Genomic DNA, 27,080 nt, shown 5'->3' with positions numbered 1-27,080 from the left:
TAATCCCAGGTATTCCTCCCACACTTAATCTTCTGGGTTAATGTTGGCAAGAGCAGCCCAATTTTTAGATAATAAATAATAAGATGTAATAATAACGATTGATACCTGTGTGGAAATTGCCTTTACACCTCCCTCAACTTGCTCTTTTTTGTAGAGTAAGTTGTCTGCGAAGGGCAGCCACCTATAGCAGCACCCAGGGAACTGGGGGTTAAGAGCTTTGCTCAAGAACCTGCAGATGTGCTGAGGCTGAACGAGCGACCATCTGATTACACACAAGCTTAGCTCACTGAGCCACACGCTGCCCCACATGTAGGACGACTTCAGGCAGTTTCTTGTCAGTGTGAGTCTTTATGGTGGAGTTTGAAAGTGTCTGAACTGCACTACAGTCAGATTTGGTTATATGTGGACAGGTGAGGTTGTCATAGTGTCAGTGATGGTACTCCAGGCTGGGTCCATGACATGTAAGCTCTGTAATGACAGTATTTTAAATACCCAGACCCAAACACCAGCGTTCTTTTGGGTAAAACTGCATTGTTTGTTTCTTTATATTACCTAGTTGGGCCCTTGAGCAAGGCCCTTAACCTGCAATTGCTTCATCCTGGGTATGACGTTAATCTACATCCAGACCTATAAGGAGGTCCTCCAACTTATAGGGAATAGCTTGGGGGTTGGTGGCAGGATTGGCACTCCAGCCACCAGAAAAAAACTTACACTGGTCCATTTGGACTAGTGTGGAACTGAGGTATCACTCAGGTTCTCATGCCTGAGGTGGTTTGTTGAGTGGTGGGTGCGGCAACACGCTGTAATCAGTGCCAGCTCCTTTAACTGACCACTATCTGGCTGCTCCTGCCTCCTTTATACACTCACCTAAAGGATTATTAGGAACACCATACTAATACGGTGTTTGACCCCCTTTCGCCTTCAGAACTGCCTTAATTCTACGTGGCATTGATTCAACAAGGTGCTGAAAGCATTCTTTAGAAATGTTGGCCCATATTAATAGGATAGCATCTTGCAGTTGATGGAGATTTGTGGGATGCACATCCAGGGCACGAAGCTCCCGTTCCACCACATCCCAAAGATGCTCTATTGGGTTGAGATCTGGTGACTGTGGGGGCCATTGTAGTACAGTGAACTCATTGTCATGTTCAAGAAACCAATTTGAAATGATTCGAGCTTTGTGACATGGTGCATTATCCTGCTGGAAGTAGCCATCAGAGGATGGGTACATGGTGGTCATAAAGGGATGGACATGGTCAGAAACAATGCTCAGGTAGGCCATGGCATTTAAACGATGCCCAATTGGCACTAAGGGGCCTAAAGTGTGCCAAGAAAACATCCCCCACACCATTACACCACCACCACCAGCCTGCACAGTGGTAACAAGGCATGATGGATCCATGTTCTCATTCTGTTTACGCCAAATCCTGACTCTACCATTTGAATGTCTCAACAGAAATCGAGACTCATCAGACCAGGCAACCTTTTTCCAGTCTTCAACTGTCCAATTTTGGTGAGCTCGTGCAAATTGTAGCCTGCTTTCATATTTTATGCTGTACCTTTATGCTAAAATTGTTTAATTTTTTGTCATTGATCTATGCTGACAAAGCAAAAACAGGACATCAGAAATTTTTGAAATATTGTTGAAAACAAAAAAACTATTTTGTATATACTGTATATTGTGTGTCTTATTGTTAGTAGATCTAACATGACATTTGTTGCAGCCAAGCATAAGGAAATATTAAATGTTACTTACGTCTTTATTTTAAAAGAGAGATAAAGTATAAAGAGATATAAATGCATTTATACTGTATGCAGTATGGAGGAAAACAAGACAAGAGAATTGCAACATTTAAATCAGATTAATAAGAATTCACTGAAATAATGTCTAAAAAACCATTAAAATTCCCCTCTTGCAATACTGTCTTACAAAGGACAAATGTAGAAAATTTAAACAACCTTTATACACTATATTGCCAGAAGTATTGAGACAGCCCTCCAAATCATTGAATTCAGGTGTTCCAAACATTTCCACAGCCACAGGTGTATAAAACCAAGCACCTAGGCATGCAGACTGCTTCTACAAACGTTTGTGAAAGAATGGGTCACTCTCAGGAGCTCAGTGAGTTCAAGTGTGGTACTGTGATAGGATGTCACCTATGCAATTAGTCCATTAGTGAAATTTCCTCGCTATTAAATATGCCACAGTCAATTTGTAGTGGTATTATAACAAACCAGGTATTATAAAAATTGGGAACAACAGCAACTCAGCCATGAAGTGGTAGGCCACATAAAATCACAGAACAGGGACAACGCATGCTGAGGCACACAGTGTGCAGGAGTCAGCAACTGTCTGCTGAATCAATAGCTACAGACCTCCAAACTTTGTGTGGCCTTCAGATTAGCTCAAGAACAGTGCTTAGAGAACTTCATGGAATGGGTTTCCATGGCCGAGCAACTGCATCCAAGCGTTACACCACCAAATGCAATGCAAAGCGTCAAATGCAGTAGACTCTAGAGCAGTGGAAATGTGTTCTCTGGAGTGACAAATCATGTTTCTCTGTTTGCCAATCCGATGGATGAGTCTGGGTTTGATGGTTGCCTGACTGCATTGTGCCAAGTGTAAAGTTTGGTGGAGGGGGGATTATGGTGTGGGGTTGTTTTTCAGGGGTTGGGCTTGGCCCCTTACTTCAAGTGAAAGGAACTGTTAATGCTGCTGCATTCAAAGCCATTTTGGACAATTTCATGCTCCTAGCTTTGTGGGAACAGTTTGGGGACGGCCCCTTCCTGATCCAACATGACTGTGCACCAGTGCACAAAGCAAGGTCCATAAGGACATGGATGAGCAAGTCTGGTGTAGAGGAATTTGAATGGCCTGCACAGAGCCCTGACCTCAACTTGGCAGAACACCTTTGGGATGAATTAGAGCGGAGACTGCGAGTCAGGCCTTCTCGTCCAACATCAGTGCCCGACCTCACAAATGCTCTCCTGGAAAAATGGTCAAAAATTCCCATAAACACACTGCTAAACCTTGTAGACAGCCTTCCCAAAAGACTTGAAGCTGTTATAGCTGGAAAGGGTGGGCCAACTCCATATTAAAGCCTATGTATTAAGAATGGAATGTCATTAAAGTTCACATGTGTATAAAGGCAGGTGTGCCAATACTTTTGGCAATGTACTGTACATTGATATATAATTGTCTTTATGTTGTAATTTGTTAGGAAATCAACAAAGATTATACACATTTGCAGTCCCCAGGGTTGAGTACAAGGACATCACTGTGTGAAGTGAACATCTGTTCCAAGCAGCATGTAGCCCTGGAGCAGTGAGGGAAATAGAGTAGCGTGAGGTAAATCAAGTTTACTGCTTCGAACAATGAGCTGCAGAAATGTAATTTTAGCATTTTTCATGTTTTAAAACTGTTCAGGGGTGTCAGTAGTCTTACCTTCTTGACTTGCAGCTTGCTGTTGATGAGGTTCATTCTACCAATGCCGGGAAGAGAAACACCCTGCTGAAGGTATCCTGTGTAGGCAGGATTTGTTCATAGCATTAGTGCATTAATGGTTTTGCTTAGAGAAACAGAGATTTTGGCCCTAAAACAGTGGTCACCAACGTGTCGACTGTGACGTCCAGCCCCACCCTACTTGCCTGATCTCTGCCCTTCCCTTGGGCGTGATTGGTAATCAGCCATGCCTGAAGCTCATTAGTCTGACCACTTGTTCCTGCTCTCGTTAACCAGCCACAGCTGCCTTGTGTTTCCTCCTCTGATAATCATGTATATCAGCATCCCTTAGTCCTGTGCTTCTTATTCAGTCATTGTTCTCTGTTCACATATGTCATCCTTCCAATTCCCCATAATTAACACCCCTGCAAGGGCCCTGTTCACCCACACCCTACATCTGGGTCATCCTTCTCTTGCTGTAGATGTGTCAAAATGACTGAACCCAAAAAATGACCTGTTCTTCTCCAACTCCAGACGAGGACTTGATTAACTTGATTCCCCGGGTTGTCCATAAAAACGCTTACCTGTGCGACAGACGCCTGTACTGCCCCAGCGACCATGAGGAAAGCGATCTGGATCTGCTTCCTCTGGAAATCACACTTCCAGTTTCTACTCCAGCAGTTGCTCTGCTGCCAGCCAGCGTGTCTGTTTTGGGCTAAGGCGAGGCGAGAGAGACTTTTCTTTTACCCCCGAGGTTCTCCAAGAGCTATTAGAGGAACCCATTTTGTGGTAGTCCCCAGAGGTAGTGATTCCTTGGTTGAGCCCTCGAGGCAACAACCGCAGGTGAGCAGGCAGGCGGGTGAGCAGGTAGGTGGTGACGAGGCGATGGCTGCAGGCGAGCAGGCAGGAGCTGAAGTGGAGGCGGTCTTGGTTTAGCAGGTAGGCAAGCAGGCAGAAGCCCATGAGAAGCGCTGTTGCAGGAGTGCAGGCAGGCAACAACGTGCCAACAGCGGCAGGCCAGCAGACGGGGGCCGCAGGCAAGCAGGCGAGCAGGTGGGAGCAGTCTCATCGGCTTGTGCTTCACCGCCAGGCCCCTCGCTAGAGTACACCATGTCATGACTGGGCTCCTTCCCAGAGCCCTCCACAGGATGGCTGGGGGACGCGTCATCGGCGGCTTCTGCTGGCCGTCACAAGCCCTGTTCCTGACACATTAGCAGCCGACCACTCGGCGACCACCATATTGGTCACTCCCAGCTAAGATGAGTCAGGTCCAGAGAAGGAACTTGAGTGGGAATGCCCTGAGTTCCACTTCGTAGGCCCCCGATGTGACCCCATGAAACATTGATGCCAGGCTCAAGAAGGGCCACCGATGTCAAGGGGGCTCCAAAGGGAGAATAGGCGGAGTCTCTGTCTCCTGAAAAGGGACATGGGGACACACCGTGCCAGCTGTGTCCCATCCAGTTCCTGCTCTGTAGGCCCCTCGGGGTCCTCCTGTCCCAGCCCCTGTCTTGGTCTCTGCTCTGGACTAGGTGAATCCCCAGCGCCCTTGAACTCAGACTAGACTGACCTAGCAGTGTTTTCCTGTCCAGGAGTCCCGGCGGCACCCTCTTGTCCCTGTCCTGCAGATCTTCCCAGCCCTGTGGGCCTGGAAATGCTTTCATGCCCTGCAGGTCCTTCAGGACCCTCAAGTCCTGGTTCCTGCCGTGACCCCAATCCTAGTCCACCTCCTGTAGTCTCCAAGACACTCAACACCCTCCAGCTCTACAGTTCCCATGGTGCCAGCAGATCCCATTAGCCCACAGACACCTCGGGGGATCCGGGTCTTGGGACGGACGTCCAGCACCTTGGGGTACTTCAGAAGCCCAATCTGGCCTGAGTGTCTGTCCCTCTACCCTGACTTGTTGTGGTTTTCTCCTGGTCTGCACCCTGTTTGGTTGTCTTGCCCTGGCTCGTTGCCCCTATTGTCTGCACTTGTGCCCGTTGTCCCTGTGGTTCCTCCACCTGTGTCTTGTCTCTGTCTTCTTGTCAATCCAACCTGTTGTCCCTGCAGTCCCTTGTCCTGTTTCTGTCTGTCCCCTGGTTCAAGTAACATTCTATCTTGTCCCATGGTGTGCCCTGTTAGGTATCCCCTATTATGTCTGCCGTCATCTCCTAGGTATACTCTGCCCAGTCCTGTTTCTGGTTCTGTTTTTTCTCCCCAGGTCTTCAGTCCTGAGCAGCTGGCGTTCGACCGTGTCCAGCGTCCCTGGTCCTGCCTTGTGTTCTGGTCCCATGTGCCCGTTCTCTCAGCCAATCCCTTGGGTCCCCTCCCAGACTTGCTTGGCATGCCCAGAGTGCGTGCCTTTGGGGGAGGATATGGTGACGTGCAGCCCCGCCCTGCTTGTCTGTTCCCCCGTTTCCCTTGGGTGTGGCTGCTAATCTGTCACGCCTGAAGTTTGTTAGTCTTACATCTTGTTCCTGCCCTCTTGTTGACCAGCCACAGCTGCCTTGTGTCTACTCCTCTGCTAGTCATGTATATTACATTCATGTGATATTACTTTATTAGCATTTTGCATGTGTGACAGACATTAACATGTTGTGACGTCAGTTTAAACCACACTAATGAACTATTTCAGATTATTATTGTATGCTGTCATACCTTTGCACCCCTATAATGAAAAATTACAAGTAGCTGAATGTAAGGAACCAAATGGATACATTGTATAGTACCACCTTGGATTTTCTTAATCCCAAAACTCTTCTTATCTTTGTCATTTGCATTCTTTAATTCCGTTGTTAGCATTAAGGAGAATTTTGTAAAAGAAATTCCTGCCCTTACCGTTAACTTTTGGTATTACAGCCAGTTTCATAACCAACATGAAGATGTCTTTGAGATATGTTGTCTGTAAAACAGTCATGATACCATTATTCACTGTATATGGTACAACGTTGTCAACTCTCATGCATCTGGCATTACACTAATGCATTCAGACTCAACCTTATGGCAAATCTACGTTATTCCATTATATATAAAAATAGCTACATCAAAAGAGTTGGGGTTGTTTGTAAACCCTACAGATAAGTTATAAGGTAATAAAACTGTTACATACATACATATCCGATGGCATGTGTCCACATAATTGTCCTGATTTGAAAATCGTGGTCCAGCCATCTGAGATAATAACATGGCAGCCCTATGGTAGCAAATGCACAGACTATTGTCAGTGCTTTAATAGTGAGAATAGTGCTTTAGAAATAGTAATGGTATTTTTCTCACATGAAGATCTTCAAAATATGAAGCTTCCATTGTGACGTCAATTCTACAAGGAAAAGATATGATTGTACTTACTTTTTTCTCCTGCCATTTTACTGTACATTGGCCTATGCTTCAAACATACTTACCTGTACCGTTGTAGAGATCCATCTAGATTCTGTCCACTTATCCAGAAATTGCCACTGAAACTGGCATCCTGCAGGGATCATGGGCCATGGGAGTCATTTTCCTGTCACGTGTATCTGAAAACTTTACAATTTCATTCTATCTCACCAACCACTTTATAGGTGAAGAGAGGCTCCAGCGTGGTGTTGGGCAGGATGGCGTAGGCCGTGAAAGATCCGATGAGCTGCAGAATCACGTTATTGGGCTCAAAGGTCACCTTAGGTTGCGTGGATGTTTTCAGCAAAATCTTCACTTTCATGTCAGGAAAGCGTTTGGAGATCTAAGGCACAGAGGGATTTCAGCTTCACATTCACTGATCCATGTCATTAGTTATCAGAAGGTTCATGGATGCTATAGGGAGAGACAGGCTTACCTCTGGAACGAAAGCTCCAAATGTTCTAGTGTTCAACCTCATGGGAAAGCTTGAGGGGATCTGCTCACAGAGAAGGGAAAAGCACCTTGGTCACACATTAAAACCAGGCTTGGGAGTGTAACCAGTAGGTAGTGGGTTTCTCAAAATCGCTAGCCAGATGCCCCCAGGACAATGAAGTTTTCCTGTCAGGCAGCAAAATGTAACAACACCAGCTGGACAGGATATCAGTAAAATAAAATTCCCTCCTTTATTTGCCTTTTTTGCTCTTTTTATTTGGAGAAAAATACTTTGACTACCGAGTTGTTGATCATGATGATGGTTTGTCCTCTATGAAGTGTACGCTTAAAGTCTTGATTTATAGAAGGGCTTATTTATTGTGCAATCGCCTTGCACTGACATCTTGATGAATTTTTGGTCATGGTGAGTAGAGTCCATTAAAGCAAGTAACTTAAGTCAAGTATCGACTGGTACTCTGCATATGGTGACGTGAAATAACGTTAAATAAGTGTTATATAAAAGAATATTAAAGGCAAACGACATAAAGAGAAAACATATTACTGGATGGGACTGATACACAGTGAAAACAAAATGGTTCTGAGGTGCCCGCTATCAGTAATGAGGATATCGTTAATTATCTGGTTTCTTAAACGTCATGGGTAACACTAAAGCAAATGAAAGCGACAAAAAGACTGGAGGTTAAGTTTCTTTATTTCTGGCTGGATAGTGTGGACTCCTATGGAAGCCCATTTTCGCCAGTAAAAGAAAAAAAAATTAAATTACGAAATGGAAAGTCAAAATTACGAGATACAATGTCATAATTACGAGATAAAAAGTTGAAATTATGAGATAAAAACTCATAATTACGAGATCGAAAGTCATAATTACGAGATAAAAAGTCAAAATTATGAGATAAAACTCATAATTACGAGATAAAAAGCCAAAATTACGAGATAAAAAGTCATATGCTTTCACACACCAGTCCAAATATCATATCTTTGTCTTGAGGTCTCATTCAGTTTGACATAGGAATGGATGACTACATTGAGGATTACTTTAAACGTGGCTTTACAACAAATGAAATACTTAATTTGCTTGTTGAATTGCATGCCATTGTATTATGCAAACACACCCTTGAGAGGATTTTAAGCAAGAAGCAAGCGATGGAAGAATAAAACCAATGTGGCTGAGGTGGTAACCTTTATTGTACAGCAGTTGCAAATGTCTCGTCAAGACACTCAGTCCAGCAAGACTAACAATAATGTAGTGAAAAGAGGGATTCAGAGTCTGGCAGTTGTATCTAACATTTAAAAGCATCACTTGTAATGGCTTACGTTTGAATTGCGTCTCTTCACATTGACGCCAATGAGGCGATGACAGGCCTTCAGCTAGACTGGGGCTCATGCGTACTTCTTATCTCGTAATTTCGACTTTCTGTGTTGTAATTTCGACTTTTTTATCTCGTAATTATGACTTTGTGTCTCGTAATTTCTATTTTTTTATCTCGTAATTATGACTTTCTATCTTGTAATTTCTACTTTCTATTTTATTTTTTTTTCTTTTACTGGTGGAAATGGGCTTCCATAGACTACATTAATTATATATTGTTTATTGTTATATTATTATCATCTGGTTTGCCTGATGTGAAATGATAAATTGTTAAATTTTTAACGTTTTTTTTCTTGAATTGCCTTGCTTTTTGATTTTTATTTAAGCTAGTCTAAATTCATTTCAGGCTACCAAAAGGAAGTTGATGATAAGAAGGCCTATGATGTCATCTACTTAGATTTCCAAAAGGCTTTTGATGTTGTCCCCCACAAGAGGCTCTTACTTAAACTCAAAGCGACAGGTATTTTAGGAACCTGGATTGATAACTGGTTAACAGATAGGAAGCAGCAAGTAGTTATAAGAGGCATAATGTCACAGTGGGCCTGCGTTCATAGTGGGGTACCGCAGGGTTCAATTTTAGGACCACTATTGTTCCTAATTTACATAAATGATATAGACACCAATATATACAGTAAACTGGTGAAATTTGCAGATGACACCAAGGTGGGTGGTGTAGCAGATACTGAACTAGCGGCTCAGCAGCTACAGCGGGATCTTGATTTAATTAGTGACTGGGCCGATACCTGGCAGATGAAATTTAACATAGACAAATGTAAGGTACTCCATGTATGGAGCAGAAATATAAAGTACAGGTATTTTATGGGACCTACTGAAATAAAGGTAGCTGATTATGAGAAAGACCTTGGTGTGTATGTTGATGCTTCCATGTCTCATTCTCACCAGTGCGGGGAAGCAATAAAAAACGCCAATAGGATGTTGGGGTATATCTCCAGGTGTGTGGAGTTTAAGTCAAGGGAGGTAATGCTAAGATTATACAATTCCTTGGTGAGACCTCACCTAGAATATTGTGTGCAGGTTTGGTCACCATATCTTAAAAAGGATATTGCAGCCTTAGAACATTTACATTTACATTTACAGCATTTGGCAGACGCCCTTAGCCAGAGCGACTTACATAAGTGCTTGAAGACTCTACAATGAATTTTTCCCGATAATAGCTCATTAAAACCAAGGCTATGAATACCATCGATCTAATACTCTGTTGGGAAAGTGCGTTTTTTTTTTTTTTTTATAAAAGGAAAAAACTGAGTATAATGCCAGAAGTGCTAATTCAGGTATTTCTGGAAAAGGTGTGTTTTAAGTCGTCTTTTGAAGACATTCAGTGACTCAGCTGTTCGGACATCTAGGGGGAGTTCATTCCACCAACTTGGTGCCAGAACAGAGAAGAGCCGAGAGGTGTGTCTTCCTTGTGCCTTGAGGGGTGGTGGGACCAGTCGAGCAGTGCTGGAGGATCGGAGAGATCGTGGTGCAGTGCGGGGTGTGATGAGGTCTTTTAGGTAGGATGGAGCCAGATCATTTTTGGCTTTGTATGCGAGCATCAGTGTTTTGAATCTGATGCGGGCAGCCACAGGAAGCCAGTGTAGGGAGCGCAGCAAAGGAGTGGTGTGAGAGAACTTGGGAAGGTTGAAAACAAGTCGAGCAGCTGCATTCTGAATCAGTTGGAGGGGACGAATGACGCTCAGTGGTAAACCTGCTAGAAGCGAGTTGCAGTAGTCAAGGCGGGAGATGACGAGGGACTGAACGAGTATCTGGGTAGCCTGTGTGGAAAGAAATGGACGTATCCTTCTGATATTAAACAGGAGAAACCGACAAGAGTGGGAAACATTGCCGATATGTGAGGAAAAGGACAGACGATTGTCCATGGTAACCCCAAGGTTGCGAGCAGTAACCGAAGGACGGATCAGGGAGTTGTCGAGGAAGATCGCAAGGTCCAGGAGGGGGGATGAGTCAGCGGGGATGTACAGCAGTTCCGTTTTACTAGGGTTGAGTTTCAGTTGGTGAGCGGTCATCCAAGATGAGATATCTGCTAGACATGCAGATATCTTAGTGGAGACATGAGTGTCTGAAGGAGGGAAGGAGAAGATGAGTTGAGTGTCATCTGCATAGCAGTGGTAAGAGAAGCCATGAGAGGATATGACCTCACCAAGAGATTTGGTATAGAGGGAGAACAGGAGTGGGCCAAGAACCGAGCCCTGAGGGACACTGGTGAAGCGACTACGTGGGGTAGATGTGAGTCCTTTCCATGTCACTCGGTATGATCGGCCTTCGAGGTAGGATGCAAGCCATTGCCAAGCCAAACCACCAATGCCAAGACTCTTAAGGATGGACAGGAGAGTCTTGTGGTTAACCATGTCAAATGCTGCTGATAGGTCAAGAAGGATGAGGACAGATGACAGTTTGGCTGACCTAGCAGCATGCAGCTTCTCAGTGACTGCTAAGAGGGCAGTCTCTGTGGAGTGAGCTGCTTTGAAGCCAGACTGATTAGGATCCTGGAGGTTGTTCTGAGAGAGGTAAAGAGAGAGTTGGTTGTAGACTGTGCGTTCGAGGATTTTTGAAAGGAAGGAAAGAAGCGATACTGGTCGGTAGTTGCAAGTATCCGAGGGATTTAGAGTGAATTTTTTCAAGATGGGAATGACCCTGGCTATTTTGAATGCTGTTGGTACATGACCAGAAGTTATGGAGCCATTAATGATAGTGGCGATGAAGGGGAGAAGGTCCAGAGAGATTGTCTGGAACAATGTGGAAGGGATTGGATCCAGTGGGCAGGTAGTAGGGTTGGAAGATGAGATGACTTTCATGATCTCATCAACTGTAAGACTGGAAAACTGGGTCAGTGAGGGGGAAGGGAAATCCTGGGTGTGTAGTTTAGTGGATGGGGAGGGAGAGAATGTCTGGCAGATTTCACCAATCCTTTCATCAAAGAAGTTGGCAAAGTCTTCAGCAGTCAGGGAGGATGGAGCAGGAGGAGTTGGAGGGTTGAGTAGTGATGAAAAGATATTATGGAGTTTACGAGGATCATGTGAGGATAGCTCTAGTTTTTCCTTATAAAAGGCAGTTTTAGCTGCAGTCACATCCGAAGAGAATTTGGATAGCAGAGTATGGTAGGAAGACAGATCTGCATCAAGTTTAGATTTCTTCCATGTCCTCTCTGCTACCTGCAATTCTCTTCGGTTGCTGCATAATGCAGCTGAAAGCCAAGGAGCAAGGCGAGTTTTCCTGGGGTTAAAAGACAGTGGGCAGAGGTGATCCATGAATGAGGAAAGTGAGGAGAGGAGAGTATCAGTTGCAGGCTCCAGTGCAAGGGAGGAAAAGGAGTTAAGGTCAGGAAGGTAGGGCAGGGTGCAGGAAGCAACAGTTGAAGGGGAGACAGAGTGGAGGTTTGGTCTAGTGGGCGAGAAATGTTGAAAGCCAGGATTGGGCAAGACAGGAAGAGTGATGGTAAAGGATACTAAGTGGTGATCAGAAATGTGAAGAGGGGTAGTGGTGATGTCGGTGGCTGGAGAGGGGCGGCTGAAAACCAGGTCGAGAACATTACCTCCTTTGTGTGTGGGAGAGCAGTTGTTGGATGTCAGACAAAAGGAATAGAGAAAAGGGAGGAGACCAGAAGAAAGGAGCTTGTCATGGGGGAGATTGAAGTCACCAAGGAGAATGAGAGAGGAGCTGTCAGTGGGGAAGAGACTGAGGAGAGTATCCAGCTCCTCTAGAAAGTGGCCTAGCGGGCCAGGAGGGCGGTAGACAACAATGATAAGAATATTGAATGGAGAGGAAACTGCAACTCCATGGAATTCAAAGGATGAAATGTTGAGCTGGGGGAGAGAGAGGGGTGTGAAGCACCAGTTCCGAGGTAGTAACAGACCTGTGCCACCGCCCCTGCCAGTCTGGCTTGGAGAGTGAGAGAAAGCATAAGCAGAGGAGAGAGCAGCTGGTGTAGCCGAGTTCTCTGGGGATATCCAGGTCTCAGTTAGAGCCAGAAAGTCAAGAGAATGGTGGGAAGCAAGGGCGGAAATGAAATCAGCCTTCTTTACAGCAGACTGGCAATTCCAGAGGGCGCCCAACACCCGACGTTGGGACTAGGATGACAGAAAGAAAAGGTGCAGCGTAGGGTCACGAGAATGATTCCTGGTCTTAGAGGAATGTCATACGAGGAAAGGTTAGTTGAGCTAAATCTGTTCAGCCTCAAGCAAAGGAGACTGAGGGGGGACATGATCCAGGTCTATAAGATTCTAACAGGTTTGGATGCTGTTCAACCGAATAGTTACTTTAGCATTAGTTGAAATACAAGAACTCGTGGCCATAGTTGGAAATTAGCGGGAGAACATTTCAAACTGGATTTAAGGAAGCACTTCTTTACACAGCGTGTAGTCAGAGTATGGAATAGTCTTCCTGATAACGTAGTGCAAGCTGAATCCTTGGGTTCCTTTAAATCAGAGCTAGATAAGATTTTAACAACTCTGAGCTATTAGTTAAGTTCTCCCCAAGCGAGCTCGATGGGCCGAATGGCCTCCTCTCGTTTGTATAGTTCTTATGTTCTTATGTTTAAAACCTGAATAATTCCTCCTGAAGGGCTACCAGGGATATAGAAATTTTGTGAGCATAGCGGGGAAAGCATTATCAGTGTCAGGGTCAGCCCCTGCTGTGGTCCTACTGTGTCCCTTCCCCGTTTGACCAGCAGGTGTCGCTGGTCATCCCGTCCTTCTTGTTAGTCTTTGTTCTCCCCTGTTACCTGTCTGGTCATGTGGCTCTATGTGTTGAGCATGTCGTTGTCTGTGTACCCTTCTGTCCTGTGTTTGAATCCCACCTCCTCTGTTTTTGTATTTTGCTCCCTAGTGTTTCATTTTAGTTTCTTTAGTTCTTGTCTGATTTTGTACTTGGGTTTGGTTTTGTTCCTTGTGCCCCTGCTTGTGTCTTTACCTGTTTAAGTCCCTAGTGTTGGTTTCTGTTTCCCTGTGTCCTTGGTTAGTTCTTAGTTTCCCTGTTTTTTAGTTCCTTTGAGTTTATTAGTTTCACCTGTGCCCTGTTTCCCTAGTCTTTGTTAATTAGTCTCACCTGTCCTGTGTTAGTCTCGTTACCCCTTTAGTATTTTAGTTCCTGCTTCTGTTTAGTTCCTCAGTGGTTCATTGTTGTCTGTGTGCTGTGTTGTTTGCGATGTTCAATGGTTTTGCGATTTTCAGTGTTTGATGTGTATTTGGTTTTTGATTTAGTCTTAGTTTATCCCCTTTAGTTTTAACCCCTTGTGGTCCTTTTGATTTCATTGTGTTTGTAGTGTTTTCTGTTTTATTTAATAAACCCCTTTTTGTTCTTGGAGCTGCCAGTGGGTCGTCCGCCCTTTTTCAGTGTGCACTATGCCATGTTCCCGTGCCCGAGCCACCCGCAACCATGACAATCAGACTGTAGGACACAGGTGTCAGACTCCAGTCCTGGAGGGCCGGAGCCCTGCACATTTTTGGGGTTTCCCCTCGTTTAACACACCTGATTCAACTTCTTGTGCTAATTACCACATAGCTGTTGAACTGAATCATTTGTGGTGGAACAGGGAAAGAACTAAGCTACACAGGGCTCCGGCCCCCCAGGACTGCAGTTTGACACCACTGCTGTAGGAAGTGTGATTGGCTTTGGTTAAAAGCAGCTGCCAGTGAATAATGTGGCAGGCTCACTGTGAGCTCACTCACCATGTCGTCGGTGATGTTCAGGCTGAGAGGTCTGGCTCTGTTGTAGACAAAGCCTGCTGAATTGGCCATGAAGGAGGACAGGCCGATGTACAGCATGCTGCTCGTCTGAGGGGGCAGGGAGAAAGGTGGCGCAGAGAAGGGAGGCTCCTGGTGTTGGCCGATGTTGTAGAACTCACCCTGCAGGTACATGAGAACCAGCAGAGCTCTTGGTCAGATAAACAGTCAGCATGAATTCAATAAACGATTAGGAAAAGTAAACTAAAAAATACGTGGTTAGTTGAAAGGTTTCTACTAAAGCAGAAAATGGTTCTGATGACACAAAAAAGATGGTGCAATCATATTCCTTTAGACTTTTCATAAGGTGCAGTTTTACTGGGTAATTAGGCAGATTGTTTTGAGGAAAACGTGCATCTTACCTTTAAGCTTAACTCAATGAGGAAGTTTGAAATGGAGGGAGGAGTAACCATAGAGTACTCAATTTCAGCATACTTATCCACTGTAGCTAGCACTAGAAGATGAACAAAAACCAGGTGGTACATTGCCAGCATCTTATTGTAACGTAACTTTGGTCAGAAGGAAACATGTGTTTCTGAACCTCTCTCTTTTCAAGATATCATATTTAAAATAATAACTGTATCACATTAATTGGGCTTATGTTGCTGCTTCAGACTGTAGGGTTGTGTGGATCATACCATTCAGAGTTTTCAGGTGGGAGTTTAGATCAGATATGGCATCATGCACCAAAAGGCAGATCTGTAAAGGAAAGCAGTGTGATCTCGTGACAAAATCATTGTCACTCTGAAAATGATAATGTGGTCTGTCCATTATATTGTAATTCTTTATACAGTAACAGTCAAAAGTTTGGACACACCCATAGAAAGGTTCTTTTGTATTATCCTCTACATTTTAGAATAATAATATTATATAAGACATAAAAACTATAGAATAACATATAAATAATATATATTTGAGGGGGCAGCACTGTGGGTTGGGACTCAGAAGGTTGCCGGTTCCAATCCCTGGATTGGCAGAGTGATCCCATCCCTGGGCCCTTGAGCAAGGCCCTTATCCCCTGTTGCTCCAGGGACTGGCTGATCCTACTGTCTCCTCTATGCCAGTGTCATGAGGTGGCCTCCTGGGATGCTTTTCCAGCTGTCCTGAAGGAGGTTTCACATATATGCTGAGCTCTCATTGGCTGCATTTACTTCACTCTCTGGTCAAACTCCTCCATAACCATTTCGACTGGGTTATGGCCAGATTGCCAGGTCATGTGATGCGACGTGGGTTGGTGTATCCAAACTTTTGACTAGCACTGAACATTAAGGCATGCTAGGGCATTGTTGATAATCACCTGGTTCTCTAAAGAATCATGCAAGGCTTGATCAATGAAGCTTGTAAAAAGGTTGTACAACCAACTGGGAAAAAAAGAAATGACATTATTATTTAGAACATACATTATTTCCTCTTACAGCCAGGGGCGACGGAAACAGACGCTAATATTGGCAGACCTCCCCTCCCCAAAAACAAACCAGCAAACTAATTAATTAAATTATGTGTTAAAGTATATTTGTCTTGATTTGTGTAAATAATAAAATTGCCCGACAATGACAACGCTGTGTCAGAGAATTTCTGGCTATGATTAGATTAAGTGTCAAACTGTCATGCAGCATGCTTCCTTCCTGCGGATTCCCTGCATCCCTCACATCTCCAATCATTCCACACACATCGATGTGTTAATGTCTTACATCCTGTGTTAATGCGTCACATCCTGTGTTAAGGCTTTACATCCTGTGTTAATGCCTTACATCCATGTGTTAATGCATTACTTCCTGTGTTAATGCCTTACATCCTGTGTTAATGTCTTACATCTTGTGTTAATGCCTCACATCCCGTGTTAAGGCTTTACATCATGTGTTAAGGCTTTACATCCTGTGTTAATGCCTTACATCCTGTGTTAATGCCTCACATCCTGTGTTAATGCCTCACATACTGTGTTAAGGCTTTACATCCTGTGTTAATGCATTACTTCCTGTGTTAATGCCTTACATCCTGTGCTAATGCCTTACATCCTGTGTTAAGGCTTGACATCCTATGTTAATGCCTTACATCCTGTGTTAATGTGTTACATCCTGTGTTAAGGCTTTACATCCTGTGTTAATGCCTTACATCCCGTGTTAAGGCTTTACATCCTGCGTTAATGCCTTACATCCTGTGTTAATGTCTTACATCCTGTGTTAATGCCTTACTTCCTGCACGGTCCTCCCATTAAGTCGAGAGGCACAAGATCCTTTTATATGGTCAAGAATGGAAGTGTTGTATTGCAAGGCCACAACTGGTATGCTTGAAGTTAGTAATCTTAAAATACTAGATAGCTTCATAAAATAGATATTCGAAAATGAGTGTGCTTGCTCTTTGCAAACGTGCCTACTTAATGTACGCTAAAATACATTCTAGTCATTGTGAATGTTACTGTTTGTTTGTTAATCTGTTCTACTGCCCAGTTTTATTCCCTGTCTTTTGCTTAGTTCCATAGTTGTGCTGTGTTTCATGGTTTTAGTTAATTCATTATTTCCCCCTGTTTGTTTTCTGACCCCAATGACAGTCCAATCGCGTCCTTTTACATGTACGTCATTACTGTCCTCCCCTGTCCACTAGGACATGGATATAAAATGAACAGGTACCAATAACTATACACTTTATTGAAATGTCTTTCCCTGATATCGGTAGTTGCACATTTTACATGAAAAATGTAAACTCCAGAATTATTGCACCCTTCATGAAAATGAGCAAAAATTAATATATAAAATTAATATATAAAATAACTACACATGCAATAGGTGATTTGTTGGGGTTAAACAAATGGGTTAGGAACAAAATAAAGTTTTCCTTTAGTAACACATTTTTTAAAATTAAAAATGCAGATTCCAAAAATATTAGCACCTCAAATGTCAGTCTTTGGTGGAGTCTGACCTGGTGAGAGTGACAGCACTCTATCTCTTTTGATGTGTGCTTTTGGTCATTGTCATTTGGTCATTGCCAACCACGGCCGAGTTTCAGCCTTCTGGCAGAGGCAACCAGATCTCGGGCTAAAATTATCTGGTATTAAATCGAATATGCCGCTGTTCTTAACAAGAGGCCCGGGATAGCAAAACAGCCCCAAAGCATCAAAGAGTCATAATTTACACTGGGTATGAGGTGCCATTCTATGTATGCAGTCCCCTTTTTTCTTCAAATATGATGAAGATGGGCATAGCCAAAAATCTCAATTTCTGTCTTGTCTAATCACAACACACAATTTCAGTTGCAACTCTAATCTTGTTGCAGTTCAGACCTCGGAGGCCGCTAATGGCAGCAATATTCACATTTATGGCACTCATGTCGAGGCAGTCTAGCGCTGGCGAAGGTGTCCACCCCCCTGCTGGGCGTCGGTTTTTTTATGCGCTAAAAACCTGCTGGTGAACATAAAACAGCACCGCCTGGTTGACGGCAGGACTTTCCATTCAGTGTTGTGGCCGCGCAACAGGGCTGGTTCGTCTCAGCTGTCTAGCGCCTTGGGGGGCAACTGACACTATCGCCCACCTACTGGTGGGGTTCCCAGGCATCACCCGGATCACCCGGCCCACTTTTACATCTGTCACAGCTAAGCACGGTGTTGAACACCACATTGTCACAACAGGGCCGCCGGTCCATGCCCGAGCCCGACGCCTCGATGCGGGTAAATTGGCCATCGCCAGCGCGGAGTTTGCTGCATTTGAGAGCCTCGGTCTTGTTCGCAGCCAGGGCTTTCATTGGTGGTTGGGTGTCTCATTTCAGGGTTCCGTCTGATGTGTCTTCGGACCGTGGAGCCCAGTTCATCTCCGAGCTCTGGGCTGCAGTGGCCCAGGTTTTTGGAGGTTTCCCTCCATCGTACCACAGCCTACCATCCGCAGGCCAACGGGCTGTGCGAGCGTTTTCACTGCTCCCTGAAAGCCGCTCTTCGGGCCAGCCTCAGGGACGGTGGCTGGGTGGACAGGCTTCCCTGAGTTTTGTTGATTTTACCACACATGCTTTTGACAGAATAAACTATTCCGAAGATAAAACAACACTTTTGCAGGAATAATAGTTATCAATTTCTCCAAACATTTCAGGAAAATTAGAAACATTGTATTTATTATCTATGTTACATGAATGGTTTCTGGAGATTACTAAAAATGGTCATGTGACTCAGTTGTCAACCTCTCCAGCCAAGAAGCATTTTGAAACCCAGTGTAAACAGGGCTCAAGTGTAAACAGAGCCATATATACATTATGACAGGGGTGTCAAACTGCAGTCCTGTGTAGCTTAGTTCTTTCCCTGTTCCACCACAAATGATTCAGCTCAAGAGCTGTGTGGTAATTAGTACAAGGAGTTGAATCTGGTGTGTTAAATGAGGGGAGACCCAAAAATGTGCAGGGCTCCGGCCCCCCAGGACTGGAGTTTGACACCTTGTACTTGTATATTAGACAAAATGATTTTATCATATGGATCTGGTTTTTAAGTGATGTTTAGCTGTGAGACTGCACTCTAAATACTGTTAGTATTTTTGAAATGATGAAATCTTTATTTTTAAATTATTTAAAAATCTTTCTCACATCATATTAGACATTAAATTAAATATAAATGTCATAATTATATTGACCAAAATTATCAAGGTTATCAGTCATCGCAGTATTGTTAAAATGTGCTGAAAATTTCCAAAAAGTACTCTTACACAAACTCAAAAAAAATTATATTGAAAACTACAAATTAAAATTAGAAGCACTATGCACTTTTTGTTTGCATAACCATTAAAATAATATAGCCAAGACCCTTCGTAAACATATGAAAATCACACCAAACTTTTAAAATCCTGGAGCCATGTCACTGCCTCCCACCATGTTTTCACTGAGACAAAACAAACTCATGTTGGATGCTGCTAACTATATTTGATGCTGGACAGAATTTAATGTGAATTCTTCAAAGTGCTGCAATTAATGCAATTAATGCTTGAAATGGTAATAGTGTTACGTCCGTATATGTGGGTGTGTATGTCTCTTAATTTTCTCTTCAGATCCCATCCAACCACCCAATCCGGTTCCACGTTTTCCATCTCTCCCGCCAAGTGCCATGTCAAAACTGGATGAACTGGTTTTCATCGCCTTGTTCCTGTCTCCCACCTCCCAGCCGTAAGGACTACAGAAGAAGCCCCACAACCTTGTCTTACAGCTTTTGCTGCCTTTGTATTTGCTTGCGATTAATGTGTTTGACTTTCCATTATGACCTCGGTACTTTCTCTTTTGGATTTCAATTTGGTTTTGGTTCTTTTGCCCTTTTGTTATTTGCTGGTTCTTTTGACCTGCTGTTTGGTTATTGACGGCTCCCTCTGGATTGCGTTTTGGACTCGGTTGCCCTGTGTTTCTTCTTTGTAAATAACCTGTGTGTGTGTGTCTATATATATATATATATATATATATATATATATATATATATATATACTGTATACACTCACCTAAAGGATTATTAGGAACACCATACTAATACGGAGTTTGACCCCCTTTCGCCTTCAGAACTGCCTTAATTCTACATGGCATTGATTCAACAAGGTGCTGAAAGCATTCTTTAGAAATGTTGGCCCATATTGATAGGATAGCATCTTGCAGTTGATGGAGATTTGTGGGATGCACATCCAGGGCACGAAGCTCCCGTTCCACCACATCCCAAAGATGCTCTATTGGGTTGAGATCTGGTGACTGTAGGGGCCATTGTAGTACAGTGAACTCATTGTCATGTTCAAGAAACCAATTTGAAATGATTCGAGCTTTGTGACATGGTGCATTATCCTGCTGGAAGTAGCCATCAGAGGATGGGTACATGGTGGTCATAAAGGGATGGACATGGGCAGAAACAATGCTCAGGTAGGCCGTGGCATTTAAACGATGCCCAATTGGCACTAAGGGGCCTAAAGTGTGCCAAGAAAACATCCCCCACACCATTACACCACCACCACCAGCCTGCACAGTGGTAACAAGGCATGATGGATCCATGTTCTCAATCTGTTTACGCCAAATTCTGACTCTACCATTTGAATGTCTCAACAGAAATCGAGGCTCATCAGACCAGGCAACATTTTCTTCAACGTCTTCAACTGTCCAATTTTGGTGAGCTCGTGCAAATTGTAGCCTCTTTTTCCTATTTGTAGTGGAGATGAGTGGTACCCGGTGGTGTGACTGCCATTTGTTTTCTGCGTGTAAATCGTTTGTCTCTGTTTTGCGGTTAGTAAGGCTTTGGGTAGCGATTTGTCTTTTGTTTTCTTTTCTTTTGGTTTAGGGGAGTTTTTGTTGGTGCGCGAGTAGGTTGTTCACTTGTTTTGTTTATTATTTAACACCCTGGTGTTTCATATTACATATCAAAGTATATTCAAAATATATCGTTTCTTAACTATAGCAATTTCTGTCAGTCATTTCTTTTCCGTCCCTTTCTCCATCCTTTCCCTCCGCATTCCCTGTTCCCTGTTCTCCTCGCTGTTTACGCCTCGACCCTGAACCAGTGGCCTGTACTACAAAGCGGGGTTACTGGCTTATCGGGGTAACTTGTCGGATTTAAGGTACCACGGTCTAAATGGACTTCATATTTGTTCACTTACATTTTGCCTAGACCACCTTAAATCCGACAAGTTACCCCAATAAGCCAGTAACCCCACTTCGTAGTACAGGCCCCAGGTCGTAACAATAGTAACTGTCAGAAATTTTATCATGAAACTGGTAACCATTTTATCCCTGTTCATGATGTGACCTTTTGTATGTGGTTGCACACCCCCCCTCCATATTAAACTCCTTCTGATGCCACTGCTTACAACATATTTCTTGTTGCACTGAATCTCCCTCTGCTAATCCCAGGCACTAGCAGATTTGTTCCCCATTTGCAGTAACATAACTGTGGCTTCACCTAACACATGATGAGTCACTGGAGAAATTATGGTAATCTTTCAGGAAGCTGTTGTAATTCATAGCCTCAATGAAAGTGTGTTCAATATCCATACCTGGCCCCTTCATGAAAATCGATGTTGGCGTCACCCACTCTGGCCACGCAGTCATTGCTGCTTACGCTGGGTCGTCCCGTTTCGTCGCTGCCCACACTGATGGTGGCCTTGATGGTCAGACCACTTATGTCGAGATCAAAGCAGCCACTGTCTTGTCTGTAGTGTGCAGTGTGAGAAAGTCTTTGTTATTCTCATCCACCCTGAAAAAAAGTTTGTCCGCAAGAAGAACACTGCAGTGACACTCACATGAACCCGAGGTATGTGACATGCCAGTCTCCGTGCAGATTGATGAAGGCGTTGCCAATGGACAGGCTGATACCAGTGCCGGGGACGAGGCCCAGAGAGGACTGCGACAGGACCAAGTCTGTGATTCTCATACTGGAGGAAGCAACAGACCGGGACACACTGTGACTAAAACAGGAGCCTGCAGCATCGCCTGGAGCAGAACCATGACCCTGATCACTACAGACTGGGGGCAAAGCAACGCGATTGGTCTGCTGTGCAACTGTGCTGCCAACAGGCTGAAAGTTCACATTCTGGGGATTAAATTATGGGTAACATTCAGCACAGACCCTAAATGTATGGATGAATAAGGAAATCGAGGTAAACTGTTAAACTGTGTTGTAAACATGTACAAAAGTATGATAAACCGTACATTGATAAAATTTTACATTCAGTACAGACCCTAAATGTATGTATGAGCAAGGAAATCGAGGTATACTTTTTGAGTGGGAAAAATGTTTCTGATGTAATGTAAGAAATGTAGCAAAGTCACATAAATGGTACATAGATAAAGTGTTATGTTTGTTTAAAAAGGAGATTGTTATAAAGATATGCACAGTGCATAACAGGATGTGTATCTGTACCCTGAGAGTCTGTACTCGACGTCACCAATGGGAGAAACATCCTCAGATCCAGAGATATTAGAGATCTTGACAGACTTCAGCTTCTCCTGCAGATACGCGATTCCAATTTGTCGGCCTGCAGAGAAACCAGAAGGGAATGAACATTTACTGAAAGATGTAGCCTGCTGTATTTCAGCTGAAGCTGCCTTTGTATCACCATAATACTTTCAGATGCAGTCATGTAACCCTGTTATCTGGGATCGGGTAAGCCAGAGGCTAGTCTCACCTTTTGATTAATACATGCTTGGTTTTATTTTTCTTTAGTGTTTGGTATGGTTTTCTATGTCTGTTATGGTTTATCTCTGTGTTCCTGCTTTGGTTTACTCAGCATGTGCCCTGTTTTATTCTGGTTCTGCTTGTTGCTAACCTTCCTTAATGTTAGCCCTCAGTGTTGCCTTTGTCCCTTAGTTCCTGTTTATTTCACCGGTTGCTTGTTGTCCTGCTCCTTTATTGATCGGCTGATTTTTGTGATAGTTCACACCTACCTTTCGTTATCTGAGTATTTAAGTGCTCACTCTCTTTCTGTTCTTTAGTGAGTCATTGCACGTTACGGTGTGTTTGTAGTTTTGCCCCCCCACCCCATTGTGTTTTGTTGACTTTCTTTGTGGTTACTTTTACTTTGTTTTTCTTCCTCCTTTTAGTTCTTACCCTTTGTGATCACTTTATTTCATAATTTTCCCCAGTGTGTTCATTTTTATTAAGAAACCCCCGTGGTCTTGGAACTGCCCCGTGGATAGTCACCCCTTTTCCTGCCTGCACCATGCCCCACCCTAACAAGCACATGCTTGAAATGGTGCAAAATCCATAGGTTGACAACAATAGAAAGGCATGTACCTTTAGATTTGGCTATAGCATAGGAACTTACCATTGTCCAAGGCTTTCTGGGTAATTTGGACCTTGACTCCAGGGTTGGTGCTCACGGTTGGGTCTGGGAGAGCCAAAAGCAGCAGCAAGCACCACAAAGACATCGTGTTTCCTGCGGAATCAGTCACACACATCAGTCCCTCATCTGAGCAACACGGTACCACCTTAAATTCCAGATCATGTAAGAATAGGCAGAATGACCCAGAGTAACCTTACTGTAGCTGTGTATTACATGCACCAATCCAGAGTAAGATGCCCTTACCTGTGTAGGACTTAATTAAATATGAATTTACTGCATTGCCTTTTCCTTCTTAACACTGTCTTCATAAGTTGGAACACTTGATTGCTCTTTATGTAGTATATCCATATTCTGTAATATCCTGGATTTTAAATCTATGTACTATCTATTTATTCTGTAATGTTAACAGAACTGAGACTTGATAATAGTTTGTCAGTAATGTAAAATGAAGCCTTCAGTGATGCTTTCTCCTGTCAGAACACCATTACAGTGGTGTAGGGGAAGCGGCACTTTTTTGCTTCAGCTTCAGAGCTGGTTTAACGCCCATTTGCTAAGATTGAATTCTGTGTATGTTTGTATTTATACATTCTTGAAACAGAACAATTCAGACCAGTTTCCTTCTTCTGCATGGATTTTGCAGCATAATGGCATCATTTGTATTTGTCTGAAGTTCAGTGAATAGTTGAACTCTTAGGAGATTGTCATATGTTTATATAGGTATGTTATTTTGATGCTTATACAAACAAAAACTGCATAGTGTTGCTAATTCTATTTGCAGTAGAAAACTTGGTGAAATGCTTGCAGCTTGTGTATCAGTAGTTTTTTAAGATGTTTTGCACATTTTAATAATACCGCAATAGCATTGATAAACATAATTTTGGTTACTATAATTGTGATACTAAATTGTTTCATCTGAACTTTTCATCTGCAGGAGAAAACAACATCTGGAGGAGACCCATGTAACCATGGGATGTTTTAGAGAATAACTCCTACAAATATGACAGTGACTGAATTTAGCACTCACTACCACAGAGTACCAGGTACTTTAGAAATATTATATATTGCTGCATAAATACGACTTAAAACAAAATCAGATCTTTACACAAGTTCAAAAAGTAGATGAAGAGAACACAATTGAACAAATGAGACAAAAATATCATACTTGGTCATCGATTTAAAATGATCACATTTCATTTAAAATGTCACAAATCTGTGTGGCAAAAGTATTTGTAATTTGAAGGTGAGATAAGTCAGGTGTTGTCAATCAATGTCATGGTTGTCAATCAATGTGATGACAATCAGATGTTAATGGGCACCCTGTTTATATTACACATCAGTGTATTATGCCACGGACAAAGGACATTTCAGAGGACCTCTGTACTGTTGATGCTCGTCATGCTGGGGAAGGCTACGAAACCATTTCTAGAGAGTTTGGACCTCACTAATCCACAGTAAGACAGATTGTGTTAAAATGGAAGAAGTTTACGATTATTGTTACTCTCCCCAGGAGTGGTCAACCAACAAAAATCACTCCAAGGGCAAGGTGCATGATTGTCCGCAAAGTCACAAAAGAATGAAGGGTAACTTCTGAGCAACTAAAAGCCTCTCTCACATTGGTTAACATTGGTCACAGACCTGACTGAAAAAATAAGACCTTGAATATCAATATATATGTATTGGATTCTTTTCTGGATCTCAGCGGAGACGGACGCACTTCTCTCCCTCTCCCTCCCCTTATCTTCCCTGCTTTGCTCCTCTCGTCTTGTCAAGTCTACTGTCTTATACTTTGAGAGACTCTGCTCTCCAAACTACCGCAGCCTCCCCCCTTCCCACGCCTTCGCCGCTTCATACCCCCAGCGTGAACAGGTGGGTCTGTGGCCAGTGCCGGCTATGGCTGCAGGACCGGATGGCTGTTTGTCTATGCTGGCCTACCTCCACCTCCCCATTCCCCTCCCCTGTTGCAAGTCATGACTTTTTATGTTGTAAGGTGTAGTGACCATGTGCTTATGTTGCTGAGGTGTGTTTTTCTGTTCCTACAATGTCCTCCCTACTGGAGTACAGTCTGGGGCTGTTTTTTTATTCTCCTCCTCTCTCCTCATGTAATTCTGTTTTCTCTGTTCTTCCTATATCCCCCGTCTTCCTGACCTGTCTACCCCCTATAATGTGATGTTTGTGTATATGTATAGTCGGGTTGATGGGCAGTTTTTTCACTGGTACTTGTGACTAGTGACATGGTGTATTGCAACAGCAATAAAGGGTTTCATCATCATCATCATCATCAGTGGAAATAAAACATCTACCTAAAAAATCCAGAACATTTAAACTGGAAAAAAGGAAAAAAAAACTTTCAAACACTTATTTTTAGATTGAATACACTATTGTGTACATCAAAACTTCCTTTTTTCAAATTAACAAAACTATTTGCCCTCCTTTAGCGCCGTATTTTCCATAGCGGCAGCTGGGTTACATTCCAAGGATATTTCTAGTGTTATGCTTTATGGTACTTTCATTTGTACAATGTTGAACCTTATTTATTTATTTTAACTTCAAAATACAAACTGGACATTATTTGTGTATATCCTATTTATATATATTTTTCTCTTTGCAGAAGAAGTCTAAGTTTCGTAACAAGTTGTATTTCAGGAAAATACTCTGTCCTGAATAAATGTTAATATGCAGTGTACGTCTCTAGAAAATTCTGCTTCGCAGAGCACACCTTTTAAGACTAAATCACTTCACAAGAATACCTGCCAACCACTACCTCATCACATACATGAGTGTGTGTCACAAGCTTGGCTGTGTGCCAAAAAGCCATAACAGATGAAGAAATACCACAGGATCATTTGAAGAAGCAGGAATATAATGTAATATATAATGTTAGTCATATGTAGTAGTATGTAAATAAAACAATTTGTGCAGTTTGCCCAGTAAACAGCTGTGTAAAACTGATATGCTAAATAAGAAGAAGCTTGATTTTGTTTTTTGATTACCTTGTGAAATTATGTCCAGGATGAGTGAAGTATGCTCTTCATTACCTGGGATTGCTGCAAGAAGAAGTGAAAGAGAAAGATGGACACACAGCCCTTAAATCACTCTCCTGGACCAGGAAGAGATTCTCGCATAATTAAACAAGATAAACACATTGTCACAGTTTCAGTGTCATGAGCTCCAGTCTAGGGTTGGAGTGTAACAGAATTAAAAGGGAAAGGACATGGGATAAAGGGACAGATTGGGGAATGGAACAAGGCAACACCAGTGAACAAAGGGTAATTTTTTTTTTTTACACTGCTCAAAAAATTAAAGGAACACTTTGAAAACACATCAGATATCAATTGGAAAAGAAGTCATGTTGGGTATCCATACAGATATGGACTGGGTAATGTGTTAGGAACAAAAGGATGTTACATTGTTTGATGGAAATAAAAATGATCAACCTACAGAGGGCTGAATTCAAATCAAAGTGAAAAAAAAATGACGTGGAAGGCTAGTCCACTTTACTGAAATTTCATTGCAGCAACTCAAAATCATACCCAGTAGTTTGTCTGGCCCCCACGTGCTTGTATGCATGCCTGACAACATCAGGGATGCTGCTAATGAGACGCCGGATGGTGTCCTGGGGGATCTCCTCCCAGATCTGGACCAGGGCATCACTGAGCTCCTGGACAGTTTGAGGTGCAACCTGGAGGTGTTGGATGGACCGAAACATAATGGAGGAACTTAGGACCTACTGCACCAATGTAGGTTCTGACAATGGGTCCAAGGATTTCATCCCAATACCTAATGGCAGTCAAGGTGCCGTTGTCTAGCATGTAGAGGTCTGTGTGTCCCTCCATGGATATGCCTCCCCAGGCCATCACTGACCCTCCACCAAACCAGTCAAGCTGAACAATGTTACAGGCAGCATAATGCTCTCCATGGCTTCTCCAGACCCTCTCACATCTGTCACATG

The 27,080-nt window shown here is 43.2% G+C and overlaps 1 protein-coding gene and 1 long non-coding RNA gene across 3 annotated transcripts; one reads left to right on the top strand and one right to left on the bottom strand.

Moving 5' to 3' along the window:
* Nucleotides 1-163: 163 nt before the first annotated feature.
* LOC111834565 (uncharacterized) lies at nt 164-7,415 on the top strand. Of its 2 annotated transcripts, none has more exons than XR_002836036.2 (4): nt 164-340; nt 3,252-3,349; nt 3,461-5,291; nt 5,644-7,415. It is a non-coding gene; the product is annotated as an uncharacterized lncRNA (long non-coding RNA). The 2 variants fall into 2 exon arrangements; XR_011992514.1 differs by lacking the exon at nt 164-340 and adding an exon at nt 1,133-1,513.
* On the bottom strand, nt 1,763-26,171 carry LOC111834559 (bactericidal permeability-increasing protein-like). The gene is made up of 17 exons (XM_072715005.1): nt 26,122-26,171; nt 23,114-23,224; nt 22,210-22,324; nt 21,590-21,721; nt 21,344-21,499; nt 15,658-15,721; nt 14,999-15,059; nt 14,723-14,814; nt 14,307-14,483; nt 7,234-7,293; nt 6,973-7,140; nt 6,824-6,891; nt 6,699-6,741; nt 6,532-6,615; nt 6,261-6,324; nt 3,446-3,522; nt 1,763-3,317 (listed from the first exon to the last, which is right to left on the bottom strand). The coding sequence occupies exons 2-17, from the start codon at nt 23,214-23,216 to the stop codon at nt 3,276-3,278; spliced, it is 1,506 nt and encodes a 501-aa protein (XP_072571106.1). The 5' UTR covers nt 23,217-23,224; nt 26,122-26,171; the 3' UTR covers nt 1,763-3,275.
* Between the last annotated feature and the right edge of the window lie 909 nt (nt 26,172-27,080).

The sequence above is a fragment of the Paramormyrops kingsleyae genome, chromosome 8, assembly GCF_048594095.1.
Source record: "Paramormyrops kingsleyae isolate MSU_618 chromosome 8, PKINGS_0.4, whole genome shotgun sequence".
Lineage (NCBI taxonomy): Eukaryota > Metazoa > Chordata > Actinopteri > Osteoglossiformes > Mormyridae > Paramormyrops > Paramormyrops kingsleyae.
The sequence above is the reverse complement of the archived record's forward strand: the minus strand, read 5'-3'. Positions and strand labels throughout refer to the sequence as shown.